The sequence below is a fragment of the Equus caballus genome, chromosome 7, assembly GCF_041296265.1.
Source record: "Equus caballus isolate H_3958 breed thoroughbred chromosome 7, TB-T2T, whole genome shotgun sequence".
Lineage (NCBI taxonomy): Eukaryota > Metazoa > Chordata > Mammalia > Perissodactyla > Equidae > Equus > Equus caballus.
The window spans coordinates 16,627,198-16,647,372 of record NC_091690.1 but is presented as its reverse complement, the minus strand read 5'-3'; the positions used below and the strand labels follow the sequence as shown (position 1 = coordinate 16,647,372).

The following is a 20,175-nucleotide window of genomic DNA, read 5'->3' as shown; positions in this document are numbered from 1 at the left end:
CATATTACATTTAGTAGTCATGTCTCCTTGGGCTTGGTTTTGACAGTTTGATTTACATTTGATGTTTTGTATATTTGAATTTTATTGTAGCTCTCTGTTATTTTTTGAAATCTTTAAAAAAAATTTTTCAAAAAATGCTTTCCCTTGTTCTGTTTCTTTGATAATGCTATGTAACTATTGAAACAGATTTTATGGAGGTTTGTACAAACATAATTTATCAGTATTCATTTTTCATCTTTAATAATGGAAAAAAAGAAGATTAACAAAGAAAACTGCCAAGATGTTCTGATAGAAGGACCAGTTCAGTAGAAGCCATAAGAATTGTTTCCATTTGGACTCTTATCCTTACTGATTGTATGGTTCAGCAGGCCATTTACCCTTTGTGCTTCAGTTCCCACATCTGTGGAATAAGTTGTGTGAATCAGAAAATTTCCCAGTCCTTACACTATGAGAAGATAAATAAAATTGACCATTATTTTCCTGGTATAAGTTAATAATCATAATGTTTCATATTGGATATGAGTGAATGCTTATTATGTACAGCCCAAGATGGTACACATTATTATTATAGATGATGAGTATTAGAGAAGTAATTTGCCCAGGACCATACAGCAAATAAGTGAAAGGTCAGACTCTGAAGCCCGTGACGACTTCCAAAGAGAGAACACCCCTTTCAGCATCCATAAGCCTAAGATGCCTTCCATCCCAGCCTCCATGTTGTTGCTAGGGCTCCTCTAATGACCAACAGTCCAAGATGAAGAAGTTTTTCTTTGCAGTCCCATTGCCTAGGCATGAGAGACTATATTAAATGCTATAGATGACCCTAGATTGCTACCCACCCAAAAACAGATGTTCTGAAATCTCAGGGAAACTTCTGTCTCCAACAACTGAAATGTATTAAGTCTGAGGAGTACTTACAATTCTACCCTATTTGCTAATACTTTAATTAAATATTCTTTTTTTATTGCTTTTAAAAGTCTTCAAGAGCCAGCCCCAGTGGCCTAGTGGTTAAGTTCAGTATGCTCCACTTTGGTGGCCTGGGTTTGGTTCCTGGGCATGGACCTACACCACTCATCTATCAGTGGCCGTGTTTTGGCAGAAGCTCGCATACAAAATAGAGGGAGACTGACAGAAAGTGTTAACTCAGGGTCAATCTTCCTCAGCAAAAAATGAGGAAGATTGACAACAGATGTTAGCTGAAGGTAAATCTTCCTTAGCAAAAAAAAATGTCTTCAAGAGATATACAGGAATATCGTATCTCCTGGGAGCAGAATGGAATATTGTGTTTCCTTCTTGAAATTGAAAGGTAGTATATATGTTTGCATGCATGTGAAGGAATTTAAGCAATACTGGCTAAAACCATTTGCTGGGAAAGAGTAGAACTATGTAAACTACTTGACTCCTGCAGTATCTATAATTTGTAAATATATCTGTGAAACTTAAATGATGTCCTACAGTTGTGGTTCTCAATGTTGGAGGCACATTAGAAACTCCAGAGAGGCTTAAAAGTCCCAATGCCCACCTCATTCCAGACTCGTTAAATCAAAAATCTCTGGAAGTGGGATCTAAAACAGCAATTTTAAAACTCCCTAGTTGATTCTAATGTGTAGCCAAGAGTTCTACATTGTAATTCCAGAGTCTAATTTTGTTACTGCACTTTTATTCTGGAGGGTAAACTTGTCTACGATATTCTTAAAATATAAATGAAGAAAGGTATGACTTACAAAAGAGCATAATAATTATTAATGTTTAAAATAAAACTCATTTTTAAATTCTTTGTCTTTTTTTGCTTACATATGTATCAAATGCATTGTTTTCTGTCTGAAATATAGAATTTTTGAGACATCAAATGAACTAAATTTTCCCTAAAGAAATTCAGTTATCAACAGTAAGCATGGACATCATTATAATATATGCCGTTTTCTCATAGAGGTAGTTTTCTTTTTTTAAGTAGTCTGTAAATGGAAAATCATATATTTGCAAGTTTTATTTTTATAAAATAGTAATTTTAATGTCTAAAATTTTGGAGGCAATCTGAATTGATCACGTGTATATTTTTTCTTAAGGAATAAGATCTCTGTCTTTCTTTAACTGTGTAAGATTTCAAGATCCTTGAAGAGAATAAAGCCTTTCTCTCCTTTGTATCATCCGCAATGCCTAGCAAGTGTTTGAGACTGAATTGCTATGCAATAACCTTCAGAGGAGAGAAAGGGATGTGAAAGGAAAGGATGGGAAGGGAAAAAAGGGAAAGGATGGGTGAAAGACAAACGAGTCCCCACATTTTGCAGTTTACATTTCCTTTGAGAGATGAAAGACTGGAGGTTATTTTCTATTCTTTGAAACTATGAATCTCCCAGGTTGCTATTAAAAGGACTCAAATTTAGAGATACTTTTGTTGAAAGGGAAGTTGTTCTGTTGGTTGGCTTTGGTCCTTGCTCTTGAGAATAAGATTCAAATAAATAAATAAATTTTGATAGTTTAGATGAATCAATTCATAAATTGATAAATACAGACTTCATACTATTAGAATTCTTTCCTAAATCCCTTTATCCCTTTTCAAAGGATTCCATTTCTACATATTTAAGATTTTTTTGTTATTTTTTTGAATCCACAATATTGTAAAATTTCTTTTGTACTAGAAATTTGTTCCAGATTATCTGTTGTTAAGATCTGCATTTTGATAGGAAATTATTTCCATCAGTTAACAGAATTACTGAGTTGGTAGCAATATTTTCTAGTGGTAGTCTCAAAATAGAAACTTCTAAGAAGCTTTAGCAATTAGCAGACTTTGTCTGTTAAAAATGAAGCCATTAACAAGGAAAGACTTTATGATATTAGTAAGAAGTAGATTTCAAGCTGTGCAATTAAACAATAGAGATGTATTTAATACATTAAGTGAGATATCACAGAATGATTTGATTGATGTTATAGATGTAATTAGTAGAATAAGTATTTCTTTAGGATCATTGGTTAGATAGCCAAAGATTGGATGTCGGAAAAGCGTTTCTACTTCTTTTCTACATATCAGAATGAAAATCAAATGCTGATAGAAAATAGTATCAATCACGTTCTTAAATTCCTTAAATAACTTAATCATCTTTTAATTCTTCTGTTACTCTTTATTATAAGAAGAAGTTCCATATGTGTTTAAAGTATAGCACTATGTTGTTAAATGGTATACCAACTGTCCATATTTCTAGCAAAAAATGATAGGTTTGTCAATTGCTAAATTATATGCTGGTTATTTCTAAATACATATATATTTAACTTAAGTATCCTAATTGATTTAAATCAATTTATTACTTTGAAAAACAATTCTTAAAGCATTTTTTTCTGCACAAAGGTAAATTTCAGATTTAGTTTATAGGCCTTCATAAGAACACTTCTACTAGTTGGGTCAAATTTAATTCTAATATTAGGTATCAAATGCATTTAAATAATCACATACACATTAATTAGAGCCCTGTAAGAAGTAGTGGTGAAGTTGAGCCATATTGCTGTACCTCCTTAGCAGTCTCTGATATTGTCTTCAGTGCTGTGCACCATAAGATTCCAGGCATGTCCTGCCAATCATCTTTTCTAGGGTTCTATCTTTCCCCATCAAAAAAACGAAAGCAAGACTACAAACTCATTTTCACCTGCTTCAAAGTACCAATCATTTAAAATTTCACCGTGTTTTATTTTATAAAAGTTGCTATATTTCTTATTGTGTCTGAAATTATATGTTACCATACCAGTGATGAGAACCATTTTTTTGTCAAATGTTTTATATAGAGTGAAATTTATCTATGAATGGTACTTCTGTAATGTTCAAAATAAACACTGGAAGGTGTTTTGCCCGAAGTGCTACTTCTGCAAGCATGTTACTTGAGAATGTGCCATTTTGACACCATAAGACTGGAGGCTGAGTCCCCTGATAAAAGGAAAAATGCCGCATAGCCACAGAAATTATTTCTGTTTTCTTGCACATTGGGGAAACAAGGAGAAATTGTAAAAGCTACATAGATTCTGTGAGTTGATTGTATTCCTCCTGAGAATCTTGAGCTTTTGAAATCAGAATTTAAAACATTAACTGATTATTTCTTGTCAGGGAAATATTGGTTATTAATAAAAGAATGACAGAAAAAGCCTGAAAATAAATTTTGTTTATCTCATTTTATTGTGAAAGGAGTATTTATGATAAAACTTTGAAATACATGTTAACCAACACCAGTAAAAGGATTAAGTACTTGTTTTCCTCAGTCTTGCCTAGCTTTGTGAATAATGATTTTAATCTCCTTACTGTTAAAACAGTTAATTAAAGATTTTTCAACGCTTAAAATCTTAATCATATGTATCTAAGAACAGTACCTAAATGCAAACATGAGTAAACCACTAACTGACTTTTTCTACTAGAAGTCTTTCTTCTTTTTATTCTATAGACTTTCTATTTTAATTTGGATATTTTGTCTTGCTCAAATAAGACTATTTCAACACAAATTGGTGTTTTTTTTTAACTTGCTAACTCGTAATGTTAATCATAGTTTCAGTTTGACTTAGACATTCTAGAATTAGTAAATTATGTGCTGAATTATAAATGGATGTGTGGCATTGTCCTTGACACCATAAGTGATGCAATGGCTACCAAGTGGTGTAGGAAGGGAACTAGTATTCTTTTGTGTGCCTACTATGGATCTATGATTTATCCCACTTGATTCTGCTAACAGCCCCACCAAGAAGGTATTATAATTATTACCTTACAAATAACTTCAGAGAGGTTAGTTAACATGACTAAATTCATATAGCTGGTGAAAAGAAAGATGAACCTTTCTTTTGCAGGTGACAGAATAAACAAGATGCCATAAATAATTAAAGGAATACATTGACTTGAATAACTGAAAAGCCTAGAGGTAGGGCAGGCTGCACATGAGGCTAGAGAGAGCTGCAAAACTGATGTTCCTATGAACTTGGCTTCCCTTTTGTTCTCTTTGGCTTGCCTACAGAGTTGGCTTTATCCTCAGGCTCCACAAGGTGGTTCCCTGCAGCTTCAACTCCCCCCATCATGGCATCAAAATGGCTCCAGTAGTTGATTGGAACACCATACACTGTTCACAAACCTATACCACACCATCTTGGGGAAAAAGAGGGTCTCTTTTTGTAGCTCTCACATAATTTCTGAGATCCACTCTCTTGTTGGCTTACATTAGATCACTTTCCTTTCTTAAATTAATTTTTAACACTTAGAGACTGGCACACCCTTGCCAGTTTGGGTCTGTTCCTGGACCTGGAAGTGGAATCACTCACACAAAACCAGCAGGGCTGAGAATAGAAGTGAATTGCCTGAAGAAAATCATAGTGATATTGGCTAGAGAATGCCTACTATCATTCAAAAGATGGTAGAGCCAGGATTGCATATAAAGTTTGTACCTTTTGGTCTATGCAACAAAACTACCAAAACATAATTTCTGCTTTCAATCTACAAATGGTGTTTAGTAGACAGAGGCCAGGGACACTAAACATCCTACAATACACAATGCAGTTCCCCCCAAAAAGGAATTATCTGACCCAAAATGTCAATAGTGGCTAGATTGAGAAACCTTATTCTGTATGATCTGATGGGCATACTCCTTTCGCCTCATGTCCTGCCTCTCTCCTCCTTTTTCTTTAAGCCACAGTTTGCTTGACTTGCTTTCCTTCAGTACTCAAATATACCAAAGCTGTTTAGTCTTTAGGATCTTTGCATATTATTTCTACTCTACCTGGATGCTCCCCTCCCACCTCTCCAACTACAGCCGTGCCCCTCCTCCCCACCTAGCCAAAGCCATTCCTCCTTAAGCACTAAGCTCAAAGGGTACTTTTTCAAGGGAGATTTCATGAATCTCCCAGACTTGGTCAGCCCCACACCTTGTTGCCTGTATTCTGCCCTCTTTTACACTTTAACTTTTTAGCATTTATCATAATTTCTACTAGCTACTCTATCTTTTACATCAAATGAAAACTCCAGGAAGGCAGGGAACATACATCTTTTGGTGCCCTTTATACCCTGAGGATGTAGTACAGAGTCTGGATGGTATTTCAGGTGAGGCAGCCAACATGAGTAAAAGCTCAGAAGTGTGGATATGCCAGGCATTTTCGGGGGAGTAGTGCGTTGACCAGATGGAAAGATTTAGTGTGGAGAAGCATGAACAGGAAGACGGAAGAGGCGTGGAAGTTTTCTGATGTTGAATTTAATTAATGTATAACATTTTTTCTGCATTTCAACTGGAAAGTGAATATAGAGTAGGCAAACGAGACTAAGTCAGATTTTTTTTTATTGTCTGACTTGGTCTGATGGGCCTTGTAGGAACAGCCCGTGGCATCATTTCAACTTGGGCACTTTTTATAGTGCACAGAACCCAGAGCCAGGTGACCTAAGGCCTGGAATTGGCCCTAACACTAATTGCAGTTTTCATTATGCTGCTGTGGACATCAGTTTACATGTAAAATGAGGGAACTGGACTCATGGATCTATACTGCCCTACCAGCCCTACCATTCCTTCCTTACTAAACCAAAGAGAGTTTTGGCTAGTTGAGGTCAAACTATATAAGCCTCTTATTTTTAATTGTTGTGGGAGGACTGTTGTATAAATGCAGTTGTTTATGTGCCTTGGCTAATAAATAATCAGTAGAGTATTATGAGAATCACTAAATCCTTTGATAATTGGGGACTTTTGATGTGTCCCAGATTTTTGCGTTATTTCATACATTTCATATAGACATAGGAGATTTGGTAATAGATATCCTAACCTCAGGATAGATCCTAAAGTTATTGTGTTTTTCAATAAATCCCTAGGACAAACAGTATGTTTTTCCAGTAATTTTATTGGGATCATAATGGTTTATAATGTTGTGTAATTTGGGGTGTACATTATTATCAATTTCTGAATAGATTTCATTGTGCTCACGACCAATAGTCTAATTTTTGACTATCACTGTACATATGTGTCCCTTTAGCCCTTTTGCCCACCCGTCTTCCCCTCTAGTAACCACTAATCTGTTATCTTTATCCATGTATTTGTTATCTTCCACATTTAAGTGAAATCATATAGTATTTGTCTTTCTTTCTTTGGCTTATTTTGCTTAACATCATTTCCTCAAGGTCCATCCATGTTGTTGCAAATGGATGATTTTGTCTTTTTTTTTTTATGGCTGAGTGGCATCCCATTGTGTATATATACCACATCTTCTTTATCCATTCATCTGTAGAAGGGCACTTGGATTGCTTCCATGTCTTGGCTATTGTGAATAATGCTGCAATGAACCTAGGGGAGCATAAGTCTCTTTAGATCATTGATTTCAAGTTCTTTGGATAAATACCCAGTAATGGGATAGCTGGATCATGTGGTTTTTCTTTTTCTTTTTCTTTTTTAAAGATTGGCACCTGAGCTAACAACTGTTGCCAATCTTTTTTTTCCTACTTCTTCTCCCCAAATTCCCCCCAGTACATAGTTCCATATGTTAGTTGTGGGTCCTTCTAGTTGTGGTATGTGGGACACCACCTCAGCATGGCCTGATGAGTGGTGCCATGTCTGCGCCCAGGATCCGAACCGGTGAAACCCTGGGCTGCCAAAGCGGAGCGCATGAACTTAACCACTCAGCCATGGGGCCGGGCCCCTGGTATTTCTATTTTTAATATTTTGAGAAATCTCCATACTGTTTTCCATATTGGCTGCACCAGTTTCCATTCCCACTACCAGTGTATGAGAGTTCCCTTCTCTCCACATCCTCTCTGACACTTGCCGTTTTTTGTAGGACAAACACTATTTTTTTCATGAACTTTCTCTTAGAAGCGAAGTCTAGTGTTATTCATCAAAGCTTTGATCTGATTAAAACATTTATTATTATATTGTATACATTCGTCTACTAAGTATTTATAGGTTGCCAGAGGTTTATTCAGTGCAGGTTTTCTCAACCTCAGCACTATTGATATTTTGGACTGGAAAATTCTGTATTGTTGGGAAGCTGTCCTGATAATCTCTAGCACTACTGGGTAGATGTCAGTAGCAACTCCTCATCCAAGTTGTGGAAATAAAGACGTCTCAAGACATTCCCAAATGTCCACTGAGGGGTGCAAGTGGCCCCAGTTGACAACCACTGGTTTAGTGCAAAGCAGTCCTCTTTAGCTGGGACATATTGGCCAGATGGATGCGAATGTTACTGCTTGGTTAATCCATTTGAATAAAGTTAAATCTTGCCAAAATGAATCTAAATCCTTCATTGACAGTTAAATGTATCTCTTTATTTTGGCTAACTGCTACTTTGTCTAGATGCTCTTGGCATATTCTGAATGAGGCAATCAGTGAGTTCTTTATATAGGCAACAATTCCTGAGAAATCTCACTAAGTTCTCAAAAGAAAATGGAGTCTGATGATTCAGCTTGTAAGTTCCCAATGGTATCTCCTGACTTCCAAGCTTAAATAATTCTCTGAGTCCTGTTCCATGATAAGGTAGTGACAGTGACAGTGAATCTGTGCTATTTTTTGTGGATATTCTTGTCTATGATTAGGTGGCCTTCTAAGAGATAAAAGTTTTTTTTAAATGACCATTTCTCCATCTGCCTCCTCAAGAATATCAGGGTTTTCAGAGTTTTTATCTTCAGCATTTTTCAGGTTATAATAATTCTCATTCTGACCATTTGGTTACAAAAACAAACAAACAAAAACCAGCCTCAGGTCTTTTGAAAGAAGGCAGAGGTGGAACTATGTAAACCTTCTAAGTAGCTGGTGTGAGGTGTGAAGTCTTTTTCTTGGGAAAAAAAGCACAGAGTAAAGACGAGGGAAAGGTGTCAACGTGATGCTCACTTCGACTCTTCTTCTGCTTAAAAAGATCACTATAGTGATCATAGGTCCAAACTGACAATCTTAGGATCTAAGGTCTGGGCATTTTTTAGGTAAGCCTGTATTGCACAAGGTACTTTAATATAAATAGGCCTTCTGAAAGCAAAGGGAAACCCAAAGAAATATGATAATATTGCAAAATGCTTTGCTAATTTTAGAGGAAAGTGATTTACACTTATCTTATTTAAAAGGGATATTACCATTCAGCATTTTTATCACCTTTAAATCCAAATAGATAATCTCTCATCATAAATAGGCCTAAAATGTTCAGATAGTTTACTTTCTTAAAAACAATATATCTCATTTCTGATGTCAGCTAATATGGAATATTAAGTCCTAGATTTACACTCCTGTCTTAAACAATTAAAAATCTTGACATAATATACAAAAGAACAGTTTTCATGACACTGAATACTACATGATAGAAGACAGTGATCTGAGAGATAAGAAACAAGATGAAACATGCGGTTTTCCTGGCATATTGCCTTGGGAGACTTCCAGACTGTGGTGCAGGGAGGAGCAAAGCAGGAGACATCCAAGAAACTCCCAGAGTCAAAGAAATGGAGCTGAAAGTGTGAGGAGACCAAGGAGGCTAGAGGTCATAGACAGAGTACCAGCAAGGAGAGGGTTGCATAAAGATCATCAGAGAACTTCCAAGGGGCCTCTTGTATGTTCTGCAAAATACCTATTGTTTGTATGTGAGAAAACTACCTGAGCCCAGTGGGGAGAAACACTTGATAGGATGAGAGGGTAAAGTTCCTGGCACTCACAGAAGAGTTAGAAAAAATGCCTGTTCCCATCAGGAAGACTGGAAAACCTCATAAGTCATGGGCATTGGGTACAGTACTCAGAGGATTTTTGCTTCAGTAGTGGGAAGAAAAATAATTAGCCCTACATGAAGCACTGCTTAAGACCTACCTAATGGATCATAAAAAGTAAGACTTGAAAAGAAAAATTGTTTCCAAGTAACTCGACTGTTTCCTAAGACAAAGCTCAAGAATATTTATAAGAATATAAAAATATCCAGGATTCAACACAGTCAAATTCATGATATCTAACATCCAACCAAAAATTACTAGGCAGGAAGAAAAGCAGAAAAATATGGTCCATAATGATGATAAAAATCAATCAAAATTTGATACAGAACTGAAACAGATGTTCAACTTAGTAGACAAGAGTAGTGTGAGTTTTTTAATTGTATTCCATATGCTCAAAAGTTAATTTGATACCTGAAAGGTAAAAAGAAATCCCAAATTGAACTTCTAGAGAGGAAAATCACAATGTCTGAGATGAAAAATACATTATATGTGATTAACAAAAGATTTGACATTACAAAAGAAAACATTAATACGTTTGAAGGCATTGTAATAGAAATTATTCAAAATAAACAGAGATAAAAATATTTTAAATGAATAGATCATCAGTGAATTGTGGAAATACTTCAAGCATCCTAATGTTCATGTAACTGGAATCTCTGAGAGAGAGAGAAAAAATATTTGAAGAAATAATGACTGCAAATTTTCCAGATTTGATGAAAACTATGAAACTCACAGATCCAAAAGATTCAACATACCCCAAATACAAGAAACATCAAGAAAACAACATCAAGGGAAACCATAACTAAATTTTTCAAAACTAGCAATAAATAGAAAAACTTAAAGCAGCCAGAAGAAAAAGATATATTACAGATGGAGGAATTAAGTTAAGAATGACAGCAGATTTCTCATAGGAAACAATGCAAAGGGGAGACAATGGAGCAATATCACTAAAATACTTGGGAAAAAACCTGTCAATCTAGAATTCTATACTCAGTGAAAATATCTTTCAGATATAGAGGCAAAACACTTTTTCAAGCATGCAAAAGCTGAAATAATTCATCACCATTGGACCTAGAGTACAAAAAAATGTTTAAGGAAGTCATTTAGGCAGAACGAAAATGATACCAGATGTAAATCTGGATCTACACACAGGAATGAAGATCGCCTTAAATGGTAACTTCATGATCCTTACCTTGGACTTCTTTTGTCTATCTTGCCAATCATGAGGTGGAACATGATTCAGCTTCAAGTTTTTTAACAAGGAATATGTGCCAAGACATGAGGAGGAAGACCTGAACCCTGACTGACTAAGGGGAACAGAGCTGCTTGACAATCTGGACCACTCACCTGGGAATTGCTACTGAGAGAGTAATAAAAGTCTACACTTTTTAGGTGTCTATATTTTAGGGTTTTGCTGATACTGCAGATTGACCTTTACCTTAATTAAAACAATTATTTGTAAAATTGTGCTTTCTACATTAATATCTTTAATCTACTTGGATTTTTTTTTCCACATGAAGACACAGTTGACCTAGAGCATCCTAATGGAAATGCCTAATCTGAAATGCCAACTCTATTATATATCTGTCATCTTTCTTTCTGGGCTATCCATTCTGTTAGTCTATTTCTCCATCTAGGCAGCAATGTTATGATATCTATGTACTAATTGGATGTGTTTATACTAAGACTTGATGTCTTGTAGGGTGAAGATTCCAACTTTTTTTTCTTATTCCTCAAATGTAACTTGGCTCTTTCTAACATATTGAATTTCCAAATAAATTTTAGAATCAGTTTTTAAAAAGTAAGTAAAGAGGTTGTTAGGAGCTATAGCTGGATCACATTGGTTTTAACCTATCTTATTATGGGTTGATATATACAGAAGTTTCCAGTTCTATGACAAGGATTAGTCTCAGAGTGACTTTTTGTCTTCACAACTGTAGCAGCAACAGCATGCATGGTAGTAAAGGGGTGACACTTTGCTTACCTAGTAGGCATCTTGGGGCAGATCTACTCTCTCTCCCAGAGTTACCCACATTCTCCTAGACCTAAAGATATCATCTCTCACTTGGTCACCATTAGCTTCAGTTATTTTGATGTAGACCATGTGGACACAACTTCATTAGTGTAATCACATTTAAGTGTATATCAACCTTATGCTGAGGGCTCCTTCAAGGCATGGACCAGACTAATATTTATGCAATTCTCAGAGTAAAATACACAGTGCTTAGTTTACTCTTCAGGATTTTTAGCTGACACTTCTTGATTAACTCAAAGGTTGAATTCTCTATAATGCCATTCTGATTGTATATTAGGGAATTTAGGCAATTTATTCAACATTCATCACTTACCATTGAGTGCCTGCTTTGCTGTAGGTAAAGTACTAAGAGCTGAATATTCAGCAGTAAGGAAATAGATACAGATCCTTCTCTCATGGGAAAATACATCATTTAAGCAAAATAAACAGAAATATAAATATTTAACTTATAATTGTGTTTAATGTTATGAAGGGAAAAATAGGGTTTTGTGTGAAGATAACTGGAGGGAGAATAATACATTTTCCATGTATTAGAGCATATTACATACAAATGAAACCTGATTTAACTTATAACCAGATTTATGTAGCAAATTAAACATAATTTTTTTCCTATAATTAATCCATTCATTCATTTATTCCACAAGGATGCCAAACACCATGTTCATTGGCACTATAATGGTCCACATATTGGGCTCATAAAAATGACCAAGACCCAGTCCCAGTCTTTGAGGAGTTCATAGTTTAATGGTTTACATTATTAACACTACCTCTCATTAAAAATAGTTGCATACCAAATGAAAATATCCTTTTTCTTTTTTATTTCTTTTTAGATGAGGATAGGCATTCACTCGGGTTCTGTGCTGGCTGGAGTTGTTGGGGTGAGAATGCCACGATATTGCCTGTTTGGAAATAATGTCACTCTGGCAAGCAAATTTGAATCAGGAAGTCACCCTCGGCGCATCAATGTCAGCCCAACCACTTACCAGTAAGTGCTCTCTGGCCTCCTCCCCCTGTCTTTGGCATTACCTTGAGCTAATATCCTGTCATTTGTGAGACCCTATTCTTTTTCTCAATCCTGTCATTCTCTAAAATATTAATCTGAGTAGATCCATCCAGTCTGAAAGATAGCAATTGTGACACAAATTTTTATTTGCACCCTGAGACAGTGCATGGAAAACTTGGGATTTGACTGAGAGGTAAATACACGTTTGTCATTTTCCCACAGACTCTGTCCTGAGGAATACCTGTTTAAAATACAGGAAGGCAAATGTTAAGGGTCTGCATTACAGTAGAAATCCTAGTATTTTCAGAATGTTACTCAATGTTTATAAAAATCAAAGGAATAAGATAGAAAAGACGGTTTGTCTGTTTGTATTCTTTTGAATAATGAATATAAATACTCTCTAAAGTTAAATATATACTGGGTACAGAGTGAAACTTCGAACTCTATCTTAAAGGTCATATTTGACAGCTCTACACATTTTCTTTTTTTTAAAGATTTTATTTTTTTCCTTTTTCTCCCCAAAGCCCCCTGGTGCATAGTTGTATATTCTTCATTGTGGGTCCTTCCAGTTGTGGCATGTGGGATACTGCCTCAGCGTGGTTTGATGAGCAGTGCCATATCCGCGCCCAGGATTCGAACCAACGAAACACTGGGCCGCCTGCAGCGGAGCGCGTGAACTTAACCGCTCGGCCACGGGGCCAGCCCCCCAACTCTACACATTTTTGACAGCTAAATTCATCATTGTTCTGTGCCTGGTAGCTGTAGTCTCACCCACTAGATATTAAGCTCCATATGGGCAAGGACCATGTCTGTTTTGGCTCATCATTATATCCCTAGAATTTACAAAAAAATGTTTAGCCATAATAAGCACTCTGTAAATATTTATTGAATTAATGAATAAATGCATTGATAAGATGGACTTCTCTAAATTAAGAATACAGTATGGATATCTCCTACGTGTTAGACTTTAACTTTATGCTGTGCATTGGGGTTCAAGCTATTTAATTAGTGCCAAGATTTAGATAACTTAGAATTCATCTTGTAAAACTTTAAAGTGGAAATAGTGACAATTGATTTTTTTATTAACATAGCTATAAAAAATACCTGAAGCAGAAAGTTTGAGTAGATAGATAACAAAAGTTGATTATCATAATAAACAAAATGGTGGTACTCTGAACCTGTTGATACCACATCTATGTAGAAGGAAGTTGAAGTCTTTTAAATGAGTTACAAGTATTTCTACATTCCTGAGGAGCAGATAAGAAAGAGGACTGAAATTACAAATATAAAATCAAAAGAAAGATGCTTAAGAACTACTTATCATTTTTAGGGTATTGATAGAGGATTTTGCCTCTTTTAAATTTCTCCCAATTTTCCTAACACAATTCTGGGCAAAATACAGATGATCTGACAATAATTTTCATATTAAATTGAGTTTTGGAAACTTCTCTAGATCAGTGATTCTGACACTTTGTGCTCTAGACCCCAGGGTGAGGAAAAGTTCCTGAAGATCAACCACCTCACCTCCATCCATTTACCATGGTTATGATTTTTCCCATCATGGTGCTAATACTTAGGTTCCATGTTTGTGTGACTTAGTGTAGATTTATATCTGCTGTGGAAACTCCATTTTAAAAAATGTTGCATAAAGAATGGATCAACTCTGTGAGGAGTTCATGCCCTGAGCTTAGGCATCATAGATGTAGCTGGCTTTGTTGACACGTGATCAATAAAACAAACCCTGCCATCCACACGGGGTCTGTGCATTTGGGTGCTGTCTCTGAGTTTTTGTAATTTTTTTCACATTAATTGAGTTTTTAAAGAACCTTGGTGATGAACAAAGTCTGAAGGATTGTATCATTTTGACCTCTGCAAGCTTTGAAACATTTTGTTCTGTAATTGTCTGCCTCTCCCCCCAAAATCAAGTGGAGGCATAGATAGACACATTGAGCTGCCATGTGGATAGATTCTAAAACCTACTTTCTCTAATTGACTCCAAATCATATAATTCCTATTATTACTTTATAAAAATATTTTTGCATTTAGACTCTCCTCAAAATAACCCTTTTTCTCCCTCTTTCCCTTGTTCCTCCCTCCTTCCCTTCTTTCAGCAAATGTTTATTGAGCACCTACTATAATCCAAGCACTGTGATAGGCACTGATGTTACCACTATAAACAGCATAATGTGATCTCCACAGACTAGACGGTAGATATGCCCAAGTAGACAGTCAATTACGACAGACTAATGCTGAGGTGAAGAAACCCTGGTTAGAGTGTTAGAACAAGAAAGGGGGTGGGCTAAAATAAGGATGGAGAGAGAAACTGAAGTCAGACCAGCCAAAGCTGGTGAGTCCTGTTAAGGGATTTCAACTTAACCCTAAGAGTGATGAAGGACATTGAAGAGTTTTAAGCAGTGGAGTAACTTGACCAGATTTGTACTTTGAAGAGGTCATCAAGGTTGTGGAAAGGAGAACAGATGAGAGGGTGGAGGGGCAGCAATCCAGTGACTGAGAGCAGGTAATCTTATCCCCATTTCCTTGACAGACGGGCAGCGGATTACTGAGACCCCAGAGTCCCAACCATTTGCTGGTTCAACTTGACTTCCCACGCTTCAGTACAGTGGTTGAACTTGATGACCTTTGACATCCATTTTAACCTGGGCTAGTAAAAACCTTGGTTCCTAGTAAATTTCTAGAAAATTAAATTTAGGTATATGATCCCAGTATGACTAGGTTTTCAGATTCTGGATCTGTTTGTGCCTAAGTACTTTCTGTTAGTTTTGTCCACGCCAATCTATACAGTTCAGCCATATATAATAATCATTCTATTCCTCACTGCACGGGTAATTTGTGGAACCATAAGTGCAGAATGTACCTCCCTTTTCCCAGGATGCTCAAAGTGAAATGTTAAGATTGACTTCTCAGGGACATTCTTCACAAGGAGTCAAAATTGCACTTTTTTAGAACAAATAGGAATCTGTGAAACAAAATTGAGTATGAAGCTCATGAGAGCTTGAAATTTCCAGCTATTTTTCCTAAATTAAATCCTGTAGAATATCCAATATTGTTATCTTGAAATCTTCATAGAGATTTATGTTCAGTTTATCTTTAGTAAGACTATATGATTATCCTTTGAGAGAGTGGTTTAGATGTTATGGTAAATGGAAATAATTTTCTAAATAATTCATTCCAAATACATTTTGCCTGAAATATTTAAATAGTTGAATTCAAAAAGACACTTCTATAAATATTTTGAAGTACTAAAAATTAAAAGGAATAATATAATACTCATGATCTCACTACTGGCTTAATACTTTATTATATTTGCTTCAGATATTATTTAATAAAAATAAATAAAACATTTCCTTTGGAATTTTTCTCCCTTTCATTGTGACAAATACCCTAATAATTTTGGTGTGTTTATACATTATCTTTTTCAAAAATATCCGTAAACGATAGAATTTCATTTTGTTTTAATTTGCTTAAGTGATATTTTGCTGTATGAAACTTGCTCAATTTTCTTTAATTTCACATTTTTAACATCTATCCATGTTGAGACATACAGCTCAAGCTCCTCATTTTAATTGCTATACAAGATTCCAGTTTATGACTACACCATATTTTAATTTTTATTTATCTATTCCTCTACTGATGAACACTTAGGTCTTTTTTTTGAATTTTTAATTATTACAGAATGTGTTGCTGTGAACATTACTTACCTGTCGTTACATAAGTTAGACTACTTTTCATTTCATATGATATAAATAGTTGAGTTTCCTATAGGTTACTAGAATTGAAATTATCAGATGTTGTTTATCTCAAAATTTATTTGGACATAAGGAATAAAGATTTTGAAATCAAGGCTATAACTTTAATATGATAGTCTTCATTTTTTTCGATTTAGTGTGTGAGTTGCCTTGTTGCATGCAGTAATGCCCAAGGGTTATTTCCTCTTCATCTAGAGCACTTTATTGCTAGTTCCATTTCTGGGCAAAAAGAAATCTTTAATAAGTTTTAAATTTTCCATGTTTGATGTTTTCATTTTTCTCCAATAAATGTGATGTTTAGACCCATCTTTGTTCTCACTCATTCAAATGTAAAAATAATGCACACATTACAAACAATTGTCTTTTAACGTCGTGCTACTCATCTGTGAAACTGAAATAATTGCTTATATTAAGGACAGCTTCAGCAAATTTTGAAATGGCACGAATGATTGTATGATTCGCCTGAGCAGAATTAATTGTATTTCCTTGCTACGTGCAAACTAAAAATGTAGAAAGACTCTTTAGTTACTTTGATATGAGAGTTTACTTGAACTTTAAACATTTCTGCTTTTCTCATGTTACAATTGGTCTACTTCTGGACTTTTCAGAATGCCTATTTTTCACTCACTGTGAAAAGCTCCTTCTTCTGTTAAGACCAAGTTGCTTTCTAAGCACTGCTGTCATGTGGAGGGATGTGTAATAGAACAGGACAGGGGAGTGTGGTTAAGTGCACGAGCTCCAGAATCAGAGTGCCTAGGGTGGAATCCAGGCTTTAAAACTTATTGTTTGTGTGAAATTTAGCAATTAAATTTCTTTGGGTTCAGTTTTCTCATCTTTAAAATTGGTACCTATTTCAGAAGATAATTGTTAGGATTAAATATGATGTTTATAAAGCTCCTAAAACTTAAACATAGTTGACATTCATTTATCGCTTCATCCTGTTCTTTCCATGAAGAAATAGGCTATCTTACTCCTGCACTTGATTCTCGTATTTTATAAGTTTAGCCATGCTGAATGATGTATGATGGTTGGGTTACAGACCTCATCTGGCAGTCCCAAAGAAAACAGTGGGTTTGGTAATTTGGCCAACGGCATTTTGAGCTATGACTCAGAACTGAGCTAGGAGTCAGCCTATTCCTACAAGTTTTTATTAGCAAAGGCATCTTACTGATGACTAAGTCACAGTTATGTGATTAAAAACTGGCTATTTTCTTGGCAAATCCTCATTTTAAGCAGAGATACAAAATTACATGTATGTTGATTAGGTTATCACAGACTTTTCAGCTTTAATGACATAAATTTATTGTCTTACAGTTCTGTAGGACAGAAGTCTGATATGGATCTCACTAGGCTAAAATCAAGGTGTTATCAGGGCTGCATTTTTTTCTGGACGTTCTAGGAGATAGTCTGTTTTCTTGCCTTTCCCAGCTTCTAGAGGCCACCTGCGTTCTTAGGCTCATGGCTTCTTTCCTCCGTCATAAAGCCAGTAATATTGCGTCTCTCTGAGGCTGCTTCCATTGGCGCATTTCTGTTTCTGACTCTTCTTCCTCCCTCTTCTATTTTTAAGGACTCTTGTGATTGCATTGGGTCCATTGAATAATCCAGGATAATTTTCTTATTTTAAAGTCAGCTGGTTAGCGACTGTAATTCCTTCTGCAACCTGAATTCATCTTCACCATATAACCTAACATATTCACAGGTTCCCAGGATTGTGACAGGGAGAGTTTTGTTTGTTCTTGTTTTAGTGGCACGGGTAGGAGGAGGTGGTTATCCTGCCTACAATGAAGGAAAAATCTAAGGGCTAAAACTGCCTAGAACCATAGCCCCAATCCTACTTAAACTTCCTAATCTTTGAGAATTTTTTTTAAGGTATCAATTATGTAAAAAAAATCTGAGGAAGAAAAGGACTTTTGCAAGATGGCTTCTAAAAGATTTTTACTGGAACTAAAGATAGAGATTCCTGAAGAGAGAAACCTGCTATAGGACTGTCCTAGTCATTTCATGCTGCTTTAACAAAGTGCCATAGAGTGGGTGGCTTACAGAGAACAGAAATATATTCCTCACAGTTGTGGAGGCTGGGAGTTTGAGATCGTGTGCCAGCATGACCGGGTTCTGGTGAGAGCTCTCTTGTGGCTCGCAGACGGCTGACTTTTCCTTGTATCCTCATGTAGCAGAAAGAGAGAGAGGAAGCAAGCTCTCTTGTGGCTCTTACAAGGGCAGTAATCCTATTTGTGAGAGCTCCACCTTCGTGACTTAATCTAGTTCTAACTCCCAAAAGCCCTACCTCCTAAGACCATGACATTGAGAGGTATGGTTTCAACAAATGAATTTTGGGAGGACACAAACATTAAGTCCATAACAAGGACTGAATTATATTTCTATATTTAGGAAAAAGTAGAGTCCTTGTTGAGGAGGAAATTAAGGAGCCGCCCTGAGAAACATGGAATTTTTTTTAATTTTTATTTTATTTTTTTGCTGAGGAAGATTTGCCCTAAGCTAACATCTGTTGCCAATCTTTCTCTTTTTGTATGTGAGCCACTGCCACAGCATGGCCACAGACAGATGAGTGGTGTAGGTCTGTGCCCGGGAACCAAACCCAGACCACCGAAGTGGAGTGCATCGAACTTAACCACTAGGCCGCTGGGGCTGGCCCAGAAACCTGGAATTCTTATAAAGTTGACTGCAGTCTCCTCACTTCACAATTGGCTCTCAGACAGCACTACCCCCATATAATCTCTTAAAAAAGCTAGGCACTCAAAAGGTTTTAATACTTAATTTAAGGCATCTTTAGACCACCAGCACCAAGCTTAAAACTGCACAGAGCACCTTGTTTAGGCTAGAGTTTGGGATAATGCTTAGTTTTCCAACCAAGGAATCAGGAGAACTGAATGTCATCTTGGTTCAGATGTTAACTTGCTGTGTGATTTTTGGCAAACCAGGTGATGTTTCTGGACTTGGGGGAGATGACCTAGATGATCTCTAAAATGTCTTTTAGCTCTAAAGTGTCATGATAGTAATAGCAAACATTTAGTGAGTTACTTATTCTAAGCAGTTTATTCACATTACCTCATTTAATCTTCACAGGAAAGCTGTGAGTTAAGCATTGTTACGGTCTTTATTTTTCAGAGGAGAAGAAACTGAGGCTTAAAGGTTAAATAAGTCACAAAGAACCCACACCTAAAGAAGTGTGGGAATCAGAATTCAAATCCTTGGTTGCTTTACTCTAGAGCCTGAGTTCTTATCCATGGCCATACTGTTTCTTTGGGTCAGTAGCTAATGGTAAGAAACAATAATTTCTTTTTTTTTTTTTTATTTTGAGGAAGATTAGCCCTGAGCTAACTACTGCCAATCCTCCTCATTTTGCTGAGGAAGACTGGCCCTGAGCTAACATCCATGCCCATCTTCCTCTACTTTATATGTGGGATGCCTATCACAGCATGGCTTTTGCCAAGCGGTGCGATGTCTGCACCCGGGATCCGAACCGGTGAACCCCAGGCTGCTGAGAAGCGGAACATGAGAACTTAAGCACTGTGCCACCGGTCGGGCCCAGGAACAATAATTTCTAAATATAACTTACCTTGATGAGAGAACTTCCTCTGTAAGAGAGTGGTAAAGAGAGCAATAGGAAGCAGGCTGGAATCAGAGCAGGCGAGATTTCCTTCCTAGCCTGTCTCAAATAAACACGTCACGTTGCAAT

The 20,175-nt window shown here is 36.2% G+C and overlaps 1 protein-coding gene across 1 annotated transcript in view; it reads left to right on the top strand.

The window, feature by feature from the left end:
* The window catches only part of GUCY1A2 (guanylate cyclase 1 soluble subunit alpha 2), a 275,698-nt gene that overhangs the window by 235,863 nt on the left and 19,660 nt on the right, over window positions 1–20,175 (top strand). The window contains exon 7 of the mRNA XM_023644737.2: window positions 12,539–12,693. Within this exon, the coding sequence (XP_023500505.1) occupies window positions 12,539–12,693 (155 nt within the window). The remainder of the gene's footprint in view (window positions 1–12,538; window positions 12,694–20,175) is intronic.